Source organism: Notamacropus eugenii, chromosome 5, assembly GCF_028372415.1.
Source record: "Notamacropus eugenii isolate mMacEug1 chromosome 5, mMacEug1.pri_v2, whole genome shotgun sequence".
NCBI lineage: Eukaryota > Metazoa > Chordata > Mammalia > Diprotodontia > Macropodidae > Notamacropus > Notamacropus eugenii.
The window spans coordinates 33,035,566-33,057,120 of NC_092876.1; the positions used below are offsets into that span (position 1 = coordinate 33,035,566).

At 54.1% G+C, this 21,555-nt stretch overlaps 4 protein-coding genes across 11 annotated transcripts; 2 read left to right on the plus strand and 2 right to left on the minus strand.

The window, feature by feature from the left end:
* The first annotated feature begins 259 nt into the window (after window positions 1–259).
* On the plus strand, window positions 260–6,926 carry APLP1 (amyloid beta precursor like protein 1). Of its 5 annotated transcripts, none has more exons than XM_072616288.1 (17): window positions 260–623; window positions 1,417–1,560; window positions 1,791–1,917; window positions 2,099–2,211; window positions 2,466–2,599; window positions 2,950–3,128; window positions 3,401–3,531; window positions 4,091–4,165; window positions 4,377–4,535; window positions 4,726–4,854; window positions 5,063–5,162; window positions 5,297–5,404; window positions 5,568–5,597; window positions 5,761–5,810; window positions 5,996–6,058; window positions 6,185–6,337; window positions 6,495–6,926. In XM_072616288.1, exons 1-17 carry the CDS (start codon window positions 498–500, stop codon window positions 6,591–6,593), a joined length of 1,920 nt encoding a protein of 639 aa, XP_072472389.1. In that variant the 5' UTR covers window positions 260–497; the 3' UTR covers window positions 6,594–6,926. The 5 variants fall into 5 exon arrangements, with proteins under 5 accessions (XP_072472389.1, XP_072472391.1, XP_072472390.1 ...); XM_072616290.1 differs by having other exon boundaries at window positions 5,767–5,810; XM_072616289.1 differs by having other exon boundaries at window positions 5,571–5,597.
* Window positions 6,927–7,746: 820 nt separating this feature from the next.
* On the minus strand, window positions 7,747–11,726 carry NFKBID (NFKB inhibitor delta). Its single transcript, XM_072615542.1, has 12 exons — window positions 11,570–11,726; window positions 11,182–11,507; window positions 10,946–10,985; window positions 10,597–10,814; window positions 10,032–10,210; window positions 9,848–9,953; window positions 9,620–9,766; window positions 9,336–9,387; window positions 9,091–9,239; window positions 8,828–8,944; window positions 8,380–8,544; window positions 7,747–8,156 (listed from the first exon to the last, which is right to left on the minus strand). The coding sequence occupies exons 1-12, from the start codon at window positions 11,724–11,726 to the stop codon at window positions 8,103–8,105; spliced, it is 1,710 nt and encodes a 569-aa protein (XP_072471643.1). The 3' UTR covers window positions 7,747–8,102.
* Window positions 11,727–14,936: 3,210 nt separating this feature from the next.
* On the plus strand, window positions 14,937–18,398 carry HCST (hematopoietic cell signal transducer). Its single transcript, XM_072616383.1, has 4 exons — window positions 14,937–15,105; window positions 17,742–17,765; window positions 17,918–18,076; window positions 18,210–18,398. The coding sequence occupies exons 1-4, from the start codon at window positions 15,063–15,065 to the stop codon at window positions 18,248–18,250; spliced, it is 267 nt and encodes an 88-aa protein (XP_072472484.1). The 5' UTR covers window positions 14,937–15,062; the 3' UTR covers window positions 18,251–18,398.
* Window positions 18,399–18,786: 388 nt separating this feature from the next.
* TYROBP (transmembrane immune signaling adaptor TYROBP) lies at window positions 18,787–20,970 on the minus strand. Of its 4 annotated transcripts, none has more exons than XM_072616376.1 (5): window positions 20,816–20,948; window positions 20,316–20,342; window positions 19,874–19,993; window positions 19,537–19,580; window positions 18,787–19,013 (listed from the first exon to the last, which is right to left on the minus strand). In XM_072616376.1, exons 1-5 carry the CDS (start codon window positions 20,880–20,882, stop codon window positions 18,948–18,950), a joined length of 324 nt encoding a protein of 107 aa, XP_072472477.1. In that variant the 5' UTR covers window positions 20,883–20,948; the 3' UTR covers window positions 18,787–18,947. The 4 variants fall into 4 exon arrangements, with proteins under 4 accessions (XP_072472477.1, XP_072472475.1, XP_072472479.1 ...); XM_072616374.1 differs by having other exon boundaries at window positions 19,856–19,993; window positions 20,816–20,947; XM_072616378.1 differs by lacking the exon at window positions 20,316–20,342 and having other exon boundaries at window positions 20,816–20,970.
* Between the last annotated feature and the right edge of the window lie 585 nt (window positions 20,971–21,555).

Genomic DNA, 21,555 nt, shown 5'->3' on the forward strand with positions numbered 1-21,555 from the left:
TAGGACGTGAGGCTGAACGTGTAGGCGAGATGCCCAGGGCTTGGAGGGGGTGACCACCCCTGAAGGTCAAGGGGCTGGGAACATTACAGTTTAGATCGCCCAGGCATGGCGAGGTCCCCAAAAGATCTAGGAGGAGATTTAGAGCCCAGAGCGAGCAGCGCAGCAGGGCAAACACTCTCACCCGCGCTATTGTCCCAGCCGGGGAGGCGGGGCCGGGGCGGGGTTGGCGGCGCCGGCGCAGCCCGGGGCTGGAGGGGGTGGGCAGCAGCAGGAAGCGGCGGCGGCGGTGCTGGGAGCTCCTGTCACCGGCGGGCCCAGGGCGGGGAAACCCGGGGGAGGGGGCTGGCGGAGTGAAAGGAGGGCGACCAACCAAGGACTGGGGGAAGGGTAGGGCGAGTTCGGCTGAGCCCAAGAAGGAGATCGCGGGCCCAGAGGTCGCTGCAGGGCCGGGCAGGGGAGACAGAGAAGGGGGCTCGGGCCCCAGCCCCGGCCCGGACATGGGGTCAGCGAACCCCGCGGCCCGTGGGCTCGGGAGCCGCCTCGGTTCTCTGCTGCTGCTGCTGCTGCTGCTGCTGCTTCCAGCGCCCGGGAGCTCATCCAGGGGGACGCCTAGCCCTGGGGAGGTGAGACTCACGCCCCCGGCCGCAGGGTGAGGTGGGGGACCCAGATGCCCAGAACCCCTAGCCCTCCACATCCCACCCCACCCCGATTCTGGCTGTGCAGTTCCCAGAACCTACGGCTAAAATGGAGGGGGGGGGAGGGCCTGGACTCCTTGGTCTGGGAGGGGATGGGCGGGTTGGGACCCTGACACCTGCGGCCCTCAGACAGCGGGACCCTGGTCTTTAAGAGGAGAGGATTGGGGAGGATTAAAAACGCATGAATGCCTGATGGGGGCAATGGTTTTAGGATCAGGAGGTTTAGGCCCTTGAGTGGGGTAGGGGCTGGAGGCCTAGACTCCTGGGTCCTTAAATCGTGGCCCAGGGGACCCAAACACCGGGGTCACAGCGTGAGGGAGAGAACAAGACCGGAGAAAGACCCATGTCTACGCCGTCCTCACCTCCACGGGCCAGAGAGGATGGGGGTGCGGTAGTGGGAAGGAGGGTCTGTCTCCGCGGTAACCAGCTGGTGATGCCAGGCGATTCACCTGGGACCCAGTCTCCATGGCGACCCCCCCATCCCCTCCGGTGCAGTTGCCTTGGCAACACCATCTGCACCGCAGCGGGGGCTGGGGCCTGGATCCCTGAGAGGGGACTAGAGGTGGGGTCCGCATGCCTGAGTCCTCGAGGGGGGCGTGGTCTGGGGTCCGGATGCCTGGTATCTCTGATGTCGGGGTCGGGACTCCTGGGTCCCCGACTGGGGCGGGGCCGTGGGCTGGAGTCCCCGTCCCAGACGCTCGGTTCTTCGCTCTCTTTTCAGATCGCGGGGGTCCCTCAGGTGGCTGGGCACTGCGGCCGACTGACCCTACACAGAGACCTGCGCACAGGCCGCTGGGAACCTGACCCTCAGGGCTCACGCCGCTGCCTGCGAGACCCGCAGCACGTGTTGGCCTATTGCAGACAGGTGGGCGGGGCCTGAGGGGGCCGGGCCGACCGGGGGTCTGAAGTAAAGGGGTTGAGAATGGCCCGGGCATCGGTGGGAGGGGACTTTTGGGGGTGGATACTCTGCGGGGACGTGGGAGCTGAGCCGAGCTCTGGGAATTCAGGAAAAGCACCTGGAAGGGGAATTGAGTGAGAGTGAGGAGAACCGTGAGACTCCTCCATGGAGCCCCCATCCCATTCTCCCACCCCCAGGTGTACCCCGACCTCCAGATCGGCCGCGTGGAGGAGGCCTCGAGACCCATTCCTATGGAGCATTGGTGTGGGAGTGCCCGCGGAACCAGATGTCCCCACCACGTGGTGATTCCTTATCACTGCCTGCGTGAGTGAAAGGGATACTGGCTCCAGGTGTGACCCAGAATGCGGGGGCCCAGATATCTAGGGAGTAGGTTTGGGGCAAAACACCTGGATCCCTGAGGTGGGGGTCTGGACAGGATGGGGATTATTTGGAGGGGAGAGGGGAAATCGGGAAGGCTCATTTTTCTTCTTCCATACCCCTACAGCAGGTGAGTTTGTGAGTGAGGCCCTGTTGGTTCCTGAGGGATGCAAGTTCCTGCATCAGGAGAGGATGGATGAGTGTGAAGGCTCAGCCTACAGGCACCACCAGGCCCAAGAGGTGAGGTCTAGATTCAGACATGTTGACTCTAAAGAATTTTCAGAGACTCCAGTATTCATGCTTCTACCCCCCTCCCATCTCCATCAGGATCCCATGTCTACTTTTCCATCTCTCCAACCCCTTCAGACTTGAGTGTCCAACCTCCCATCCCCCTCATTCCAGTTCACTCAGTAATCTATCTGTTCTCCCTTTCCACCCACCCCACATTCCCTGTCTTCCCCACTACCCAAGGGCCTCTATCACTTCCTTCTCAGGCTTGCCGCTCTGAGGGCCTCATTCTTCATGGCTCAGGGATGCTCCTCCCATGTGGAACTGATAGATTTCGAGGTGTGGAATATGTCTGCTGCCCTACTACAGGCACCTCCATACCTCCCCAGATGCCCCATAGGTGAGGTCCTGGGTCTCCATGAAGGTGAGGTCTAGTCTGCCATGTGTGTTAAAGTTGGAATCATCTCATAACCCTGGTCCCCTAGATCTTCTGTAATAACCCTAATATCCTAGAGATTCTCACTAACACTAGAGACTCCTCCCCTAGTTATGCCCTGGAATACCCAATAACCCTGTAGACACCCCAATAAAATTTCAAGATAACTTCAAACTCCCAAATGACACTGTTCCCCCCAGAGGGTTGGGAGACTGGGAGCCTGAATGTACCCCTGAAAGTTGGGAATGAGGTTCTGGATACTTAGATGCTTGTAGGTCACGCAGCCAGATGTGAGGGTTTTGTCCTCTTTGCAGTGATGCTCCCACCCAGCCCCAGTCCCCAGGGGGAGAGGAGGAAGAGGAAGACGAGTCATTTCCCCAAACAGTGGATGACTATTTTGTGGAGCCCCCAGGGGAGGATGAGGAAAAAGAGGAGGGTGAGGCCAGAAGACTCCAGCACCCCAGCACCCAACCACCTTCCAGGACCAACAAAGGTGAGACTCACCCCCAGAACCTGGGAGTCCAGATGCCCAGAGTCTGAGCCAGGCTCCTTTACCAAGGCTGGCACAAAGTAGCCCTCGAGAGGAAGGAGAGGTCTCCTTCTCCCAGCTGCACCACCCACAAAAGCTCTATGTTCTGGGCTCCAGGCTCCCAGAGGGAGACTACATATTCCTTGGTGGCCCAGGATAGCATTAGCAGTGGTAAGAGAGGGCATCATGGTGCAGTTGTTCTCAGACTCTTACATCCCATATCCTGGACCCCACAGGGAACCCAACAGCCCGGCCTACCGATGGAGTAGATGTATACTTTGGAATGCCGGGTGAGGGTGGTGAGCATGCAGGCTTCCTAAGGGCTAAAATGGATCTGGAGGAAAGACGGATGCGGCAGATAAATGAGGTGGGGACCAGGACTCGCTATCGGCCCCTGGAACCCGCACAGACCCTCCAACCAAGGGAATACCCATCTGCCCAGGCCACTCTCCCGAATAACTCTCAGACGTCCTTAGTAATTCTCGGACCTCTCTCAATAACGTTGAGACACCCAGAATATTGCTCCAGTAATCCTAGGGTACTTTCCTTAATGGGGCAGATCAATGAGGGGAGCCTGACTCCATAATGCTTTGAACCCCAGTAACCTCAGTATTCCCTATAATATGATGAGATTAATAGAGTAGGGGTCATGAATCATCTCATAACCCTGGTCCCTAGATCTTCTGTAATAATACCCTAGAGCTTCTCACTAACACTAGAGAACTCCTCCCATAGTTATGCCCTGGAATCCCCAATAACTCTCTAGACCCCCCAGTAAAATTTCAAGATAACTTCAAACTCCCAAATAACACTGTTCCCCCCAGCCCAGAGCCCCCCATGAGTCCCTAGGGGAAGAGCTTTGGGGAGATAACCAAGGGATCTTGGGATACAGTCTTGGGGGACTGATGTGACTACCTCTATCCCAGGTCATGCGGGAATGGGCCGAGGCTGACAATCAAGCCAGGAACCTACCTAAGGCTGATAGGCAAGCTCTCAATGAGGTGAGGACCCTCTGACCTGGACCCTGCTTGGATTGGGAGGGGGTAAACTAAAATCCCCACTCAGTGTAACCCCAAATGAACCTCAGCAACTCTGTTGACTCTTCATGGTTCAATGAAAGATGTTCTAATGACCATCAGTGTCCATCCCTCCATGAGTTCACCAACCCTACTGAATGAGCCAGTAGCCTCAATGATCCCCCTTCCCCTATAGCATTTCCAGTCAATCCTGCAGACATTAGAGGAGCAGGTGTCTGGGGAGCGCCAGCGACTGGTGGAGACCCATGCTGCCCGTGTCATCGCCCTCATCAATGATCAGCGGCGAGCAGCTTTGGAGGGCTTCCTTGCAGCTCTTCAAGGAGATGAGCCCCAGGTGAGGGGAAGAGCCCCAGGTGAGGGGATGAGCCCCAATTGAGGGGACTCCAGGGTTCCTGAGGGGTTACAACTGAAGACTTCAAGGCCTCTGCTGACTTGTCTCCTTAAGGGGAAGAACCTGGGGGTCATGTACCTGATAGTCTGAGGGTACAGGGCTGTAGGGCTGGACACCTGGGTCTCCCCCGCAGGCAGAGCGAGTGCTCCAGGCCCTGAAGCGGTACCTGAGGGCTGAGCAGAAGGAACAAAGACATACCATACGCCACTACCAACATGTGGCAGCAGTAGACCCTGAGAAAGCTGAGCAGATGCGCTTCCAGGTAGGAAGGGCCAGGGCCCGCTCCCTAGCCTTCCCCTATTTCCTGACCCCTGAGCCCTGCTCAGGGGAAGCTCATCAGCCCCTCTCCCCCCTTTGCTTCTGTGCCCAGCTGATCACTGCTCTAGAGTTCTCCAGTGGTGGGAACATGAGCAAGAAACCTCTCCTGTGACATCCCTCCGCATTAACACCCCCTTCTTTGTAAACTCCAGGTTCAGACCCATCTCCAGGTGATAGAGGAACGCATGAATCAAAGCCTGGGGCTACTTGAGCAGAACTCACAACTGGCCCGAGAGCTTCAACCCCAAATCCGTGGGTACCCCTACTCCTGACTTTCAAACTTCACCTCTAGCCCATCCCCAAACTCCAAACCCTGACCCACATCCTTCCCTACCCCTATTCTCGGCATAACAGTTTCAGGTTCTCTTCCCAATTCTCCCCTGCAGAGGAGCTGCTCCGGGCTGAGCACCTTGGTCCTGGGGAGCTGGAGGCACCTCCTCCAGGGGGCAGCAGCGAGGATGGGGGTGGCCCCCTGCCACCTGTTGAAGAAGAAGGTGACTGAACTTCACTGATGGGGGTGGGAGGGCAGGAGGAGGCCAAGCCTGGAGCTACACCATAGGCTCAGTAGGCAAAAGGGACATTCCTGCCTCTTTCCCTAATCTCTGGTCTTTCTCCACTCCCCCCACCCTAATCCCTCATTTTCCCATCGCCCTCTAGCAGACATGGGTGCAACAATGCCTTTTAAAGGTGAGTGAATGGAAAACCATGAAGTCTTCTCTAGACAGGCCCTCAAAGTCACCGGGTGGGGGTGGGGGAAGTTCATGAAGACTTTAAGAATTATTGAGGTCTGAGAGAAGGGACTCAGGGGATGGATCTGGGCCCAGCTGGACTCTAAGTGAGGGTTTCCTAGGTGCAGGGTCCACAGAAGGAGATGGAGCCGAGCGACTTCAGGAGCATAAGGTGAGCATAAGTCCAATTCCTGACCTGGCCAAGGGTCTCCCAGGGGGTGCAGTCTGGGGTTCTCAGAGTGGGTGGAGGAGAGGTCTGGAGGCTGGACTCAGTGCCCTGGAGGGGCTAGGGGCCAGAGGCCAGATGCTTCCACTTTGAAAGGATAGAGGCTGGACCTGAATTTCTCTTTCCCCCAGGTGAATGTTTCCACCCCTCGAGGTCTCCCGTTCCACTCTCCTGAGATCCAGAGAGATGAGCTGGTGAGTGTGGCTTGGGGCAGAGGTACTGGTGTGGAAGATTGGGGATTGAGTCTGGGATGGTGTCTGCCTATAGGACTGGCTTTGAGTCAGTCTCGGGTCAGGCTATGATCCTGTTTTCTCCCCCAGGAGCCAGGAATGGGTGCGGGGACAGGTGTGGCCCGTGGTGCTGTGGCAGGGCTCCTTGTCGTGGCAGTGGCTGTGGCTGCTGTTGTTGTCCTGACTCTGCTGGTGGCCCGAAGGAGGCGGCCTTATGGGGCCATCAGCCATGGGGTCGTGGAGGTGAGCCCAGCCACCCTGAGATTGGGAAGCAGGGGCTTGAGGGATCCTGGGAGATTACTAGGGTGGGAGTCCATGGATCAGTAGGGGTTCATCAGATTACTCGGGGATGTCCAGGGTTCAGGAGTTTCAACACTCCTGATTCCATCTCTGGCCCCAGGTGGACCCAATGCTGAGCCTGGAGGAGCAGCAGCTCCGAGAGCTGCAGAGACACGGATATGAGAACCCGACCTATCGTTTCCTGGAGGAGCGACCCTGAGTGACCAGACCCTAACCCCAACCCCTGAGCTCCCAAACCCTAATCCTGGGGGACCAAACCCCCAATCTCTGACCCAGAAGGATCCCCAAACCCCCAATTCCTGTCTTTGGGGGACCCTGAAACCCTGAACCTCTGACCCCTGGGGCCCTGAAACTCCTGCTCTCTGACCTTAGAGGTCCTCTAAGCCCGTGATTATCCCATCTCCTCCCCTAATTTATTTTCTAAGTTAATTGGGTGCAGAAAATCTGCCTCCTCCACCCCAGGGCTCCCACTCTGTCTCCTACCTTGTGACCCAGTGAAACTAATGGCTCAATAAACCTTCCCTGTCCAACAGCCCAGTCTCTCTTGGCCAGACAGATATGGGTGGGGGGTGGAGTGGGGTTGGGGGCGATGAGAATTATGGATTGGAACTATCCAATGAGACAGTATTTATGAAGTGCTTAGCACAGTAAGGCCTGGCACATGGTCATTGCTATATGAATGCTTGTTCCCTTGGCCAAGCGTGGGGACAGAGAGCATGCCTGAGATCCATGTGCCCCAGGAAACAAGGACAAGCTCATAATGAGGCCCAGGGAGGGAAGGGGACCTGCCTGAGAGCACCCCACCCTCATCCCCCACAGGCCCAGGCTTGTGTGTAGGCTGCCTCCCAGAAGAGGAGACATTTGAGTTGAATCTGGAAGGCCAGGGGGGGAATTTGGCACCAGGAGTATCAGAGCATCTCACAGTGATGGTAGTGAAAGGGGATGTGAAATCCAAGAGAAATCATGTAGCAAGGGCCCAGCATTGTCTGGAAGGACAGTGAGGGACCCAGAGAATCCTCCCGGGCATTTCTGACCACTGGGGAGTCAAGTTCTTAGAGGCTGAAGCTGCCCAGAAACTTGAACGCCTATCTTGTGAAGAGCACGCAAGCTGAACTTATGAGGCAGGAAGGAAGGATCCCTGTGGAGCCCTGAATTTCAGTGTCGTTACATCAGGCTCTTCTCCACTCTGTGCCTCAATTTCCCTGCCTATACCATAAAGGGATTCTGTGTCTGAGGGTCTCTGTGTAGCTCCTGCTCCCACACCCTCCTCCTCATAATCAGATACCCAAATCCGGGTTACTGCGATGATTCCCTTGCATTACTCCTCACCTCAAGGACAGGAGAAAACCAGACAGAGTCCAAATCAAATTTAATTGAAGGGTTGGAGGGTTGGATGGAATGTCTGGGGCTAAATCTGTTTCACAGAAACAAGTCTGGGGGGGCTTTCAATTTCACAGAAATTATCACAAGCTCCCCCTTTCCCCCCAGTTTCTCTGTCCGCAACACCTCCCCCCAGGGTCAATGGATACCACAGGAGTTTTAATGTAAGACTCCCCAGGATGGGGGCGTGGGGGCAGAGTGGTGGAGAGGGATCCAAATAAATTATCATAGATTTGCATATATCAGCATACGCTTGGTTGTCCCTCAGGGACAGGAGGGTTGAACAGATGTGGACTGAAGAATTAGTCCAGGTATTGGGTCTGGAGTCCTATGAGGACGAGGCCAGAGGGAGGGCCCGGCTTCTCTTCAACAGCTGCCGAAGCTGGGAAAACAAGTCACAGATCGGGGTGGGTCAGCGAGCAAGACATCAACATTCTGGGTCTGAGATCAGAGGTCTAGGTCAAGGTCAGAGTGAAAGGGCAGGTAGAGGCAAACATTTGTCTTGGGGTCAGAGGTTTAGGTCAGGGTTGGAAGGGCAGCAGCCATCAGAGGTCAAGTTCAGAGTGGAGGAAGTAAACAGAAGAGAGGCAAGGGGCTGCCCTTACTACTTCAGAGGCTGGTCCAGGTCCCAGCAGGTGGGCAGGCTGCTCATTCTCCAGATTTCGAAGGGCGGGATCTGCCCCTGCTGCCAGAAGCCCCCGAATGATGGGCTCCTGGGGAAATCCTGGGGGCAGGGCAGCTGCCATGTGCAAGGCCGTGTTCCCATGGGCCTGGTAGGGACAAAGGATTGGAGGGAGACAAGTGGGAAGGTCTGAGTGCCGACCTTACTGGACACCACCAACTTTTCCCTGCACCTCAGTCTCTCCCGCTGCTGATAGGCCTCTTGTGAGATGTTCTAAGGACCCACTGTGCTCTAGGACAGGGTTTCCTCCTATTGAAAACCCCTCCCCAAGCTCGCTGAACCCTCATCCTACACCTACACCGCCAGGAGTTCTGTGATCTGCACCTCTCACCTCTCACCCCTTCTCCCAAGGTCTCGGCCCCACATCCTACCTTCATGTTCACAAAGGCCTTTAGATCCCCATTTGGCAGGTCCAGCAACATCTGGACGAGGGAGAGATTGGCACCCTGGACAGCCAGGTGCAGAACAGTTTTACTGCTCTTGAATTCCTAGAGAAAGGGGCAAGTGAGGGCCAAGGCAGGGAGCCAGGCCACCCTGTTCTCTAACCTTGGGAACCCAGGCTTTTGTATCTCCTTGTATTCTCAGGGACTGATGTGTCCAGCCCTTCCCCCACCTCCTCAGGGACCCTGCCCACCTGGCTGGTATGGTCAGCACCCATCTGTAACAGCATCTGAACACAGGCAAGTCTGTCCCGTGCTGGGACGCTCATTGTTCTGGGGCTGCAAGCTGGCTGCTGCGTGGCTTCATTGAGGGAGAGAACAGCAGCATGCAGAGGCGTGAGGCCTGGGGATGGGGATCCATGGGGACCATAAGTCCTGAAAGGCCTTGAAAGGCTCCTCACTTTGTTTTTCCCAATAGTCCCATCCAAATATGACTCACCCTCAAAGTCCCTGGTCTCCATGTCCACCTGAATGCCTGAGTTAAACACAGCCTGGGGAGAAGGGTGGAGGTCAGTTATAGTCAATGTTCCCTCCAGGCTTCCTGGGAGTTGGGCCTCCAGTCCCCCCAGAGGTCTCTAGGTCCCTCAGAGACTCTGTCTCCCACCCACTCAGAATCCCAGGTATCCCTGTCACAGCTTTTGTCCCCTGGGATGCCAGCATATCACCCCCTGAGAACCAGAAGTTCAATCTCCAGGACCCCAGGTGCCCAGGAGCCATTCTTACAGTGAGGACCCCAGGGAGGCCATAAGTGGCAGCCAGGTGGAGGATGGTTCGGCCACGGTGGTCAGTGGCATTGGGGTCAGCTCCCAGGGTTAACAGGTCCTGGACAATCAGTGGTTGGTTGGCTGCGGCAGCTACCAAGAGTGGTGTCTGCAGGAAAAAGGGTGTTAGGATGTGAGACTGGAGTGTACCAAGCCACTGAGATGTGCCCTTACCTCTCCAGCCCCTCACCTTTCCTTGGTGTTCCCGAATGTCCAGCTGTCCACAGCCCTGCAGGACCTCTGCCGCGGCATAGGATGACCAGCGTAGGCCTTGGGCAGCAAACAGGTGAAGAAGCCTAGAGTTAGAAGAAGAGAGGGTCATACCTCAGTCTTGGCCTTCTCCAAATTCTCCCAGCCCCCCAGATCAAACTCACGTGTCCCCCTCTTCATCCTGAGTCAGCAGCCGCTGCAGCCCCAGAGCATGAACCTCAGCCCGAGCTGCATCCAGTGAAGCCCCCTGTGGAGCCAGAAGCTGAGGGGGCCCTGGGACCCCCCAGGGGCCAGCTGGAGGAGGGCTCGGCTCTACATAGAGTCCAGGGGCATCCACAGGGCCCTGCAGATGAGGAGAGGGGGAGAATGGAATAAAGCTAGCTTTGGAACTGAAAGGTCTGTGTCTTTGTAACCCAGAGACAAATGGGGGAGGGGACTAGGACACCTAGGTCTAAAGAGGAAATGGGTGGGGGGGATTGCATGGATGGAAGATGGGGCCCTTCTATAAAAAGAGTGATCTTTCCTTAAAATGAATCATCCATTCCACAAAGTGAATCACCATTTCCTCCTTTCTTTTCTGAGTATTTTAATTTTGTCATTGGTGGGTGGAGTTAAAATGGGGAGGGGGAATGAGAGAGGAGGGGACAAGTCTGCATCTGAGCCTCGGAAACCCTCTCGGGCTTCCTCCCCCATCCCTCTCCCTCCATCCCCCTGCTCTGGGGGCCTCACCTCCAGGAGGGGAGGAAAGGAAGGCAGCCCTCCAGGCTCCGTGGGTGTGAAGAGGCCAGGAGTGAAGAAAGCTTCGGTAGAAGTTGCGCAGTGGTAGTGGCAGTCGGGGTACAAGGCATGGGCTTCCAGGTCCCACCCTGGGGTCTGGGCTGGGGGAGCAGACGGGGCCCCAAGGCCAGCCACCTGAACTTCTGGGGCCTCTGGGAACGGGCCAAGACCTGCAGGGTACCAGGGGTCAGGCACAAAGACAAAGAGCGACTCGGAGGGCCCTGGGCTGGGAGTTGGGATTCTCGGGGGGAAGGGGGGGTGGGAATAGAAAAGGGGCTCGATTTTTTGTTTTCAGACTCACCTGGTTCTGTCTCAGTGGAAGAGGTCGCAGGGCCTTGTCCCTGGTTAGAGGGAGAAGAGGTGAAGGTCAGCTTCAATTTAGAGACATCCTTCACCCCATCCGACCCACCCCAGGATTCGTGGTAGGGATGAAGGACTACATCTCCCAGAAGGTCGCGGAACCAAATTAGGCCCCATTGCCAGGCGGTGGCCGCTGCGCCTGCTGGGGGATGTAGTTTGGGTGCCCTTAGACCTTACCTGAGGCTGGTAGCTGGTGCCAGATTGCCTCCGCCGCCTTTGAGCCTCCAGCAGTTTCTTCACGGTCTGGGAGGGGCAGTGGCTGCGCTCACCCCGGCTCACTGTGGACGTGGGGGTGGGTGGGAAGGAGGAGAGCCCAAGCGTGAGGGTTATCTGGAGTCCAGGGTAGTGGAGGGGCCCCTCTCCCTCTTCTTCGCTAGCTCTCTCATGGGAAAATAGAGGTAGGGTTTCCCACGTGGGAGCTCTTCCCCACCCCCTCGCCTCAGTTTCCTCCCGACCCCATCTCCTTCTTCTCACGTCTTGGAAACCAGGGAGGCGGCCGAATCCTTATCTAGAGCCCCAGAGTGTCTCTCCCCCGGCGATCCAGCCATCTGTGCTGCCCACATACCGCCCCAGCTCCCGCCCCCGTGGACCCTGTCTTCTGTTCGCGTCCCGCCGCCCCCTCTAGTCGTCCTTTCTCTGAGATCCAAGCTCGGATTCCCCAGCCCTTGATTTCTGTGGTACCCGAGCATCAATCCCCTCCAGCCTCCTCCTCGTGGACCCATGATCTCCTGCTTCTGTGCACCTAAAGGCTCCTCTTCCGGCAGACTGAGCACCCCCACCCTGCATCCCCAACTCAGGGACTGAAGCTCTTGGACCCTGAGTAGCTTCTACACCCAAGAGGCTTCCGAACCTCTCAACCCCTCCTGTCTGTCAGAAAAAGCTGCCACTTTAGTTCGGATCAATTCCACAAGCATTTACTGGTTTATGTCTGGCACAACACTTGGCGTAGAGGAAACAGTTCCCGCTCACTAGGCGACTGACTACCCGAAAAGAGCCTGGGGCAGGAGGCCAGGAGTCCCGGATTCTAGGACTGGGCTTTTAGGTCTGGACTTCTCAAATTCAAAGGGTGGGACTGGATGATCTCTAAACGCCCTTCCAGTTCTGAGAATCTATGAATCAGGCGTCCAGCCCCGGCCCCTCAGCTTTTCCCTCACTGCCGAAAGATACAGGCGCCCCAATCCTCACTCCTTTCCGACTCCCTGGGGTCAGGCTGAGAAAGGGTTAAAGTGGAGGCGGGAGGTTTCGGAAAGGAGTCCGGAAAGAACGCGATGACGTCACGGTATCGTCACCCGTGCGCAGGGGAATCTTCCATCTGCCACCCGCCCTCCCCGGGGACCCAGGTGTCCAGCCCAAAGGGAGCGGGGGGAGGCGGGGAGGGCAGCCAAGCGCAATGACCACGGAATCCCCGCGTAAAGGGGAATCCCTGTTTGACCCCAGGTCCCTCTAGCAGGGCGGGGGAACTCCCAAGGCCAGGGGTCCCTTGGCACGCCCTGCCCCGAGACGGGGAGAACCTAGGAGTCTGAGCCTCCCCACCACCAATTCTGACCTTCTGAGACCCAGGAGTCCCTCCTGCCTCTCTGTTAACTCCGACTGTCCCAGATCCAGGAAAGCCCCTCTCTAGCCCCTAGCTCTGACTCTCCAGTACCCGGGAGTTCTCATACCTTCCATCTCTGACCCTTTAGGACCCAGGAGTTCCAGGTCCCTCAGCTCTGACCCGTCGGGTCCTAGGAATGTAGATGTATCCGACTCTGATCTTACTCTCCTACAGTCTAATTTATCATTCCTTACTTTCCAGAACCCAGGAGTCCCAAACCCACAGCTCCAACACTCAAGGATTCAAGAGTCACGCCACCACCTTCCCCACCTCCTGCTCTAAAACAACTCCAGAGCTCAGGATTCCAGCTCCCTGCCCCTTTCAGCAGCACTGAAAAAATAGTTGTCCCTCTCTCGGCTCCGCTATGCTCGTTGGGACGCAGGAATCCTTAACCCGCAGCTCAATCTTCTTCTGACTGTCCTAGATTCAGGAGTTCAGATGTCTGAACAAAATGCTCCCTTCTCTCTCCCCGCCCCCCCGCCCCAACTCCTCGGATCGTCGAAGGGAACATGCTCTGGCCTCTGATATCCCATTCTTCACTCCTCCTCGGGTACCCAGACATCTAGTTCTCATCCCTTCCCCGCCTTCCCCACACTCACCAGCCCTCTCCCAGACCCAAGCATCCAGGCCCTGGGATTACCTTTAGAATTCCGGGGAGCGGGTGGCGGGGCCCCAGGGCCACCCCTGCCTCGGCGCTGCGCCAGCCTCTCCTCTGTCCGGGGAGCCGGAGCTGTTCCCCGATTCTCTATCTGGCCCGCGCCGGCGCTTTAAATCCTGGCCCAGTCCCGCCTTCGCCCCGCCCTGGGGGTGGCCCGGGGGATTACAGAATCGCCGAAAGAGACCGAGGGGTTTTGGAGGCATTCACACTGCCGCCTATCCCTGACCTTGCTAGAATCCCCTACGTGACTGACATTCAGACAAGTGATCGTCGGGCCTTTTCTGGAAGCCGTCTGGGTCCAGGGACTTTGCTAGCTCTCTGCAGCCCCACCATTGCACTTCCCCTCTCAATGAACGCACGTAGAGTCTGCTGTGTGCCAGACTGGGGCTGGGAGTAGGGAGACAAAGGTCCCAGCCGACTTTTCCAGTACTCCCCTTTTTGGATAGTTCTACTGTATTTTTATTTATTTTTAAAAAATATCTCCCAATTAACATCTTCATTTTCATTATTTATTTCTAATATTCTTTTTCAATGTTAACTTCCAAATTCTCTCCCTCCCTCCCACACTTCCCTCAATCACTGAGAAGGCAGGCAAATGAGATCAATTATACATGGGAAATCATGCAAACCATATATCCATATTAGCCATATTGCCCCCCAAAAAGCAAGAAAAACAAAGTGAGAAAAATATATTTCAATTGCGCCCAGAGTTCAGCAGTTCTTTCTGGAGATGGATAGCATTTTTTTCATAATGAATCCTTTGGAATTGTCTTGGATCATTGTATTGATCAGAGTAACCAAGGCTTTCCCAGTTGATCATCATTCCAAGACTGCTGTTACAGTCCAGGATGATCTGGGTCTTCTCACTTCACTTTGCATCAGTTACTATAGGTCTTGCCGTATTTTTCTGGAACCGCTCCTTCATCATTTCTTATAGCACAGTAGTATTTCATCACAATCATATGCCACAATTTGTTTAGCCATACCCCCATTGATGGGCATCCCTTCACTTTTCAATTCTTTGCCCCTACAAGAAGAGCTGCTAGAAATACTTTTATATGGATAGGTCCTTTTCCTTTTTAAAAAATCTCTCTGGGTACAGACCTAGTAGTGTTATTGCTGGGTCAAAGAGCATGCACAATTTTATCTACCTTTGGGCTTAGTTTGGATAGTTCTAAATCTGCCTCAGCCCCCACCATTGCTCCTGGCCTCAGTTTCCCTGGAAGTAGTTGATGACTCTAGGAAAGGGTCATTGACAACACTCTTTTCCCACTCCATGGGGGTGATGACTATTTACAAATCAAGTTATTTATCACTGGGGCTCCAAGCACCCTGAACTCTAGCTCTCTGGGGACAAGCAACCTGCCTCAGGAGACCTAGGCATCCTTCTTTGAAGCTTTTCCGGGGACCTAGGCATCTTGTCTCTCAATCCCTTCCTTGTAGGATCCAGAGTGTGTCCTCTTTCCCAGCCCCTACCATATGTCCTGTTTCTCAGTACCTTTCTTTCTGGTACACCTGGGTCCTGTCTCCCAGTTCTTACTGCCACCTTGCCAGACACAGACTTCTGAACCCTCCAATATAGCTCCCAGGCGCCCTCCTGTGGCCCAGGGGGCCTCCTGAGTTTCTTGTCCCCCTTTATTTCCCCGCCCTTTTCCTGCCCCTAGACCTCCCGCCCCCACTTTGCTGGGGGCAGGAAGCTGGCTGGCCTATGCCATCTTCTTTCTTAGCTGCCACACCCGTTGCTCCTGTCTCCTCTTCTGGGATCCCAGAGCCCCAAGAGCCTAAGTCTGATCTCATTCTGTGAGCATGAGTCCCCAGGTACACAATCTGCTCTTGGTCTTGCTCACAGGTCAGTGGTCCCTTCCCAAAGTGCAGTGAGGGCTAGGGCTGGGGCTGGGACTGAGGGCCTTGTTTTCAGTCCATTTGTGTCTTTCTCTCTGGGATGGGGGTAATTTCTCTGTGACTTTCTTTCTCTGGGTCTCTTTTCTAATCATTCTTCTCAACATCTCTCACTCTGTCTCTTTTTCTCCCCTTTGAATCTCTCTCTCTGGTCTCTTCTCTCTCACCACTACTTCCATATCTCTCCTCCTTTTTCTTTCTCTCTTTCCCTCGTCTCTCTATTTTTGTGGGTATTAGTCATTCTTCAGTTGTGTCCAACTCTTCGTGACCCCATTTGGGATTTTCTTGGCAAAAATACAAGAGTGGTATGCAATTTCCTTCTCCAGCTCGTTTCACAGATGAGGAAACTGAGGCAGAGTTAAGTGACTTGCCCAGGGTCACGCAACTGGTAAGTGTCCCAGATTTGAACTCAGGTCTTCCTGACTCCATGCCTGGCGCTATATCCACTGCACCAGCTACCTGCCCTTTCTCTCCATTGATGTTTAAAATACCAAGTTTATGGGTCTTTTGCCCACCTGCCCAATCAGCCTGCCCAAGCCCATGCCTTCTGACTTCATTTTGTCTGTGGCAGCATCATATTTACCCTGCCCCACCATGTTTGAATCCTTTGATTTTTTTCCCCTCTTGTCCACATCTTATTTAATCAATTACCCAGTCTTGGACAATGGGGTGGGGGTGAGGGGACACTGGAAAGATCACTGGCTTTGGATTTAGAGGAGTTCACATGTCCCATGTATTGTGTGACAGTGGGCAAGGCAAATCCCCTTGCTGAACCTGCTTCTTCATTTTTAAAATGAGAGGGTTGACTTCTGAGGCCCCTTTGGTCTTAAATTTATGATCCTGTGATGCTTATTTTCCACCTCCTCATCTCTCCCTTCCTCATTTCCCCTGAACTATCTCAGCAAGCTCTGCATGGTCTTTCCTTCTCCCACCTTCCCTTTCTCCAATCAGTTCCATATGCTACTGCCTGAGTAACCTGTCTGATGAATAGATCTTCTGCTCATGTCTTCACGGGTTCCCTAAAGACTCATGTTTGAAGCTGGCATTCAAGGTCTCCCACAGTCTGGTTTCAAGCCTCCCACACGCTACTCAGGCAACTCCCTTGGTCCTGGCACCTTCACTGAATTTCACCACTTTCCATCCCTTGTAATTCTTACCAGTTCTTTAAATCTCAGCTTAAACAACTTTCTCTCTGCCTCTCCCCAACATGATCATCCCCTCAAGGGATAAAGTCCATAGAGTGGTGGTTAAAATCCTGCCTCAGCCACTTAGGTGCTGCAGAGCTGAAATAAATCACTTAACTTCTTTGGACATAAATTTCCTCATTGGGGAAATGAGGAGTTTGGATTCAGAGATTCCTACTAGCTCGGCTAGGTGGTGAGAAGTGCTAATATTAATGGTGCTTTAAGGCTTACAAAGCACTTCACAAATATTACCCTCACAACAGCCCTGGGAAGTAAGGGCTGTTATTATCTCTACTCTATGGATAAGGAAGCTGAGACAGAAATGACTTGCCTAGAGTCATACAGCTAGTAAGTGTCTGAGGTCGGATTTGAACCCAGGTCTCTTTCCTGACTCCAAATTGATCATTCTAACCACTGAGTTACCTGGCTGCCCGTGAACCTCTCAGCACTTTCAATTTGGCCTTCCCTGGGTCTTTATGTCATTCTCTGTTGTATCATCGCTCACTTCCAACCCTGTAAGCTCTCTGAGAGCAGGCTGTAAGTCAGTACTTTTGTATCCCCAGTACATGTATCCCCTGCATACAGTATAGGCACTTAATAGTGACTGAATGCAACTGTCAAGTCCTCTCTGTGTCTCTTAGTTTCTCTTCTTCCCTCTCACCCCCTCCCTCACCCTCCTCTATCCCTCTTCCCCCTTTTCTCTCCTTCTCTCTCTCCATCCCTCTCCCTCTGGGTCCCTTCTCTCTCTTCTCTGAGATTTGCAGCCCGGTGACTGCTGATGTCCCTCTAATTCTCATATTTTGGAATTCAAGGGGCAGTGGAAGGATAGCTGGAGTTAGAGTCCCAGCACTCTAGATTCCCCCTTTGTAAAAGTCTAGGGTTTGAGGTGGTAGCTACAGTACTGTTCTGGAAGGTCAAATACTGAAGTTGAAGCTGAAATACGTTGCCCCCATGAGAAGACGAGACTCATTGGAAAAGACTCTGATTTTAGGAAAGATTAAAGGCAAAGGAGAAGGGGACCGCTGAGGATGGGATGGATAGATAACATCACGGAAACAATGAACAAAAGCTTGGGCAGACTTTGAGAGAGAGCGGAGGATAGAAGGGCCTGGTGTGCTGTGGTCCATGGGGTCAGGAAGAGTCAGATATGACTGAACAACAACTTAAAGTCAGGAAGAGCTGGGCACAAATTCCAGGTGACACTGTGTGACCTTGGCCAAGTCTTTTAAGCTCCTTAAGTCTCAGTCTTTTTGTGAGTCAAATGAAGAGGTTGGACTAGCTGACCTCTGAGGTCCCTTTCAACTTAGGATCTAAGATTCTCCTTCTTCTCTGTGTCTGTGTCTGGGTTTCTGAGTCCCTGACCTGCCCCCCTGATGCTCTCTCCTTCCTTCCTTCCTCACAGTGACTACAGCCCAGACGCCTCCAGGTGAGAAGGAAGGACCTAGGTGGCCCCAGGGCTCCCCCTCTCCCAATCTCTCCACCTCTGGGGTAGGGGTGGGGGTGCCCTCCCAGCTTTCTGGTATCTTCATTTGTCTCCAATTCCCCTCATCTCTGTCCCTAACTGTACCTCTGCCTTAGCTGACCCCCCAGTCCAGGACCCTAACTGTGGGCTCCTGACCCTGCCCTTGCCTCTGCCCCTCCTCGCTGGGCTCATAGCAGCAGATGCGCTGATGACTCTGTTAATTGTGGGTGCTGTGTTTGCCTGTGCCCGGCCCCGGCGGGCCTCCCGGAAACCAGGTAAGAAACTGAGGAAGGATGGAGGGCTTGCATCTCTGTGAAAGGAGGGAGAGTGGGCAGGAAGGGCCTCCTGGTGGAGAGGAGGGTGAAGATGGGTTCCTGGGTTCCTCCTGATGCTGTCCTTTCTCCCCAGAGAAGAGCAGGGTCTACGTAAACATGCCTGGGAGAGGCTGAGCCCATGACACCACCCGTCTTATGGACAGACAACCATATCCCCTTCAGAGGATCCTGGCATCCCCATCCAACCAAAGATAACTTACCCCTTCTACTACCTACATTGTACAGTCCTCCTTCACTCTGGAAATAAAGGAATTAATTCTTATTTCCAGGACATTGATTTTAGTCTTTCACTAGAAATCCAGATATCATTTATACTTCAGTCTGGAACCCAGACATCCCCAGAACCCAAAGGTCCCCATAAGTCACTCTTCTGGGGCTCAGGTATATTCATAATTTAATAATCTAGGATCTTGTGGTTTCCATAATCTCATAAGCAAGGATCTGGTGTACCCAATTTCCAAACCTCTGGGATCAAGGATCTGCCATGGTTCCCAAACCCAAAGAGGTAGACATTCCTGGTCTCTGATCACTTTCAGGAACCAGGAGTCCCCACAACCCAGTCCCTTGGGACCCTGGCACCTTCACATTCTAGCCTTTCCCCACCCCATCCTCCACCCCTTACCTCCTAGAACCCAAAAGTTCAGCACAAATGAGGTCTCTGCTCCATGTTTATTGTGAGAAAAATGATGGGAGGGGAAAAAAGGGTTCCTAGGGTCAGAGAAGGGAGCAGCAAGTGGTTAGTGGGTCTAAAGTTCTTGGATCAGAGGCTATGAGCTTCCCACGCTGGTCATCTTTGGGGTTGAGTCACGTTTTATCTGTAGAATCCTTGTTGGGGAGTAAGATCACTGTAGACATCTGTTCTATGTCCCTGGAGTTCCTGCATTGGGATCAGGCAGACTTGGTCAAAGGACGACGTGAAGGGAAGTTGTTGGGGAGACATATCCAGGAGACCCTCAGGGAGCGAGTACAATGCCCCCATTCCTCTTCTCAGTTATGAAGATTCTTAGCTGTGTCCCAGGGGCTAAGGTATCCAGGGCTTGGCAGCATGGACTCAGAGGGCCAGCTCTCCTCAGACTTGGGTAAGGGAAGTCTCAGGGATCCCATCAGTGAGCCAGAATGCCTTAACACTGCCCCTCCTGCCCCCTAGCCTCCAACACCCTTCCGTCTGTGTGGGATTGAGTAGCCACTTTGCTCTGCTCCCAAATGGCTTCTCTTAGCCAAAACCTTTCCTTCATCTAATTCTTCCTGAATTAAAATCTGCCCTAGGCCTGGAGATGGCCCATTTGTGACTGGATGGACCTTTGGTTTCTGGCTCAAAAGGATGAGTTTTAGCAGAACATAAACATGAGGTTCCAGGGGAGGTTCAGAGAGGAACTGGGGGATAAGGGGATTTCTCTTACCTGATAGGGGGACTCTGTCTCTGTCATTCTCTGTTTCTTGGAAACTGGGTGTGTGGAGAAGGAATGAAGGAAAAACCATATGAGGCCTTGGGGGCTCTGGACACTGAGTGCAGTCACCCCAATCCTCCCCATCCTCCTTCACTTCCCCAGTCATTGGCCTCTCCCCAGTCAAGGCTTTCACTTCCCTGGTCAGTCCCAATGCCAGAGTCTCCCCACTCCTTCCTGTCCTGGTCTGGCCAGCTTCTTATCAGTCCCATCTACAAGTTGCTCCCTCCCTGTCACAATGGTTAGTCACCAGTCCCCCTATACAATCCCTCACCCTCTGGGGCATTCCGACCTGGAGGCACAAGGCGACCCAGATAATAAACAGCCAGGGCTATGAGAATGGTCAGAACGAGATCTCCAAGCACAATTCCAGCCAGGATCCCTGGGCCCACACTTGTGCAGGAAGTAGATTCTAAAGAAAACACAAGAGTCCTGGCATCAGTGAAGAGATAGGAGAGGGTCAGTGGAAACAATCTGAGGAGGTCACTGGGGGGGGCTAGAGGATTTTTCAAGGGATATCAAGAGAAGACTTTTTGGAAGGGGATTGGTGAAGGGTCCTAGGAGTCAAAGGCAAATCTTTGGAAAGTGTGCTAGAGAGCCAATGGGAACAGGGGGTCGGTGGGAAGGACTGGGGCAGTCAGCAGGGGAGAGATCTTAGGGAGTCACAGGGAAGGGGTCGGAGTTCTCAGTGGAAGGTCTGAGAAGCAAGTAGGGCAGGGGGTCCAAGTTCCTACCATTTTGGGCCCAGACTGGGTTGAAACCTAATAGGGGTGGGGAAGGCAGAAAAAGTAAATTTTCAATGACGGGGTTGAACTGCCCTAGCCCAGGAACCCCGGATTCCCAGCCACAGAGGGGTCAAGTTTCAGCAAAAGACAAAAGAGTAGCAGGGGAGACTTGAGCTATTCAATCTGACTCATGCCAACCTTCTCCCTGACTCCCCCTCCCCAGGACCACTAACCTTATGAGGAAAATATTTCAACGCTTTCTCTTCTCTGTCCCCTCAAACTCTCCCTCTCTGTCCCAACTTCCTGGGCCCCCAATGCCTAGACACTAAAGAGCTTTAACATCTGGGAGGTCTGGGATCTTAAGGTCTTTTAACCTCCCCAGGATATACAGGTAGTCCCTTCTAATTCTTCCCACCAGATATTCCCTCCCCATTATGACTCTTCCTAGGCTTTGGGACCAGAGATTATGGAGATTTTCCTATCCCAGACCCAAAGCAAGCCTGACTCACCCCCTGGGGTCAGAAGCAGGGCCAGAACTAGAGCCAGGCTGAAGGTAGAAGCTCTGCTTTTCCCCATGGCTGGGCCAAGAGAACCTGGAGACTGGGGTCTGAAAGGCCAGGCAGGGTGTGGCAGAGCGTCTCAGAAGAGAGGAAGTAGGAGGCGGAGAGAAGGGGGAAGGGAGAGTTATGACACAGGGATACCCAGACATCAGGTCCCCACAAGGTCCCACCCCATCAAGGACCAGGGTATCGGGTCCCCCCAAAGTTCCCTCCCTGTCAAGGCCCCAGGCATCAGATCCCTAGCCCACAGGCCCTCAGGTAGCTCCTGATGGAGCTGTGTGGGTCTTGAGCCAAAAGGCCTAACAGTGATATTCTCAATTTACCGATCGTATTCCAACTGCTTCCCACCCCAGCAGCAGCAGCATGGAAAGGACACGTAGAGGAAGAGACAGACACGAAATATGGACAGAGAAAGAGGAAAAAGACAAAAGAGACTTCCAAGATGGTCCTAGATGCAGGGGTTCTGTGGTGGACTTCTATGGAGCCTGTCTGTGTGACCACGGGGTGATGGTGATGGGGGCTGAGGCTAGGAAGGGGGATCAGTATCTTCTCTGTCTGAGGAGGGATAGGAAATGGGCTTAGAGGGAGTTCTTCAGTCTCACAGTTCTAATCCTTGACCCGCTCAGAAGACCAGAGTCAATTCTGTGATGTTTGTGAGCTTATCTGGCTGGCACTTTCCAGGAGAAAAA

Coding starts and splice junctions, on each gene's coding strand:
- TYROBP (XM_072616374.1), bottom strand. CDS start 20,882: ATGGGGAAAAGCAGAGCTTCTACCTTCAGCCTGGCTCTAGTTCTGGCC. Junction 20,343..20,815: donor CCTGCTTCTGACCCCAGGGG/GTGAGTCAGGCT, acceptor CACCCCTATTAG/GTTTCAACCCAGTCTGGGCC. Junction 19,994..20,315: donor CCCAGTCTGGGCCCAAAATG/GTAGGAACTTGG, acceptor TGTTTTCTTTAG/AATCTACTTCCTGCACAAGT.
- APLP1 (XM_072616288.1), top strand. CDS start 498: ATGGGGTCAGCGAACCCCGCGGCCCGTGGGCTCGGGAGCCGCCTCGGT. Junction 2,600..2,949: donor CCTCCCCAGATGCCCCATAG/GTGAGGTCCTGG, acceptor TCCTCTTTGCAG/TGATGCTCCCACCCAGCCCC. Junction 4,536..4,725: donor TTCAAGGAGATGAGCCCCAG/GTGAGGGGAAGA, acceptor TCTCCCCCGCAG/GCAGAGCGAGTGCTCCAGGC.
- HCST (XM_072616383.1), top strand. CDS start 15,063: ATGAGTCCCCAGGTACACAATCTGCTCTTGGTCTTGCTCACAG. Junction 15,106..17,741: donor GCTCTTGGTCTTGCTCACAG/GTCAGTGGTCCC, acceptor CCTTCCTCACAG/TGACTACAGCCCAGACGCCT. Junction 18,077..18,209: donor GCGGGCCTCCCGGAAACCAG/GTAAGAAACTGA, acceptor CTTTCTCCCCAG/AGAAGAGCAGGGTCTACGTA.
- NFKBID (XM_072615542.1), bottom strand. CDS start 11,726: ATGGGTCCACGAGGAGGAGGCTGGAGGGGATTGATGCTCGGGTACCAC. Junction 10,815..10,945: donor TTCCACTGAGACAGAACCAG/GTGAGTCTGAAA, acceptor GGTACCCTGCAG/GTCTTGGCCCGTTCCCAGAG. Junction 9,240..9,335: donor GGAGACCAGGGACTTTGAGG/GTGAGTCATATT, acceptor CCCCATCCCCAG/GCCTCACGCCTCTGCATGCT.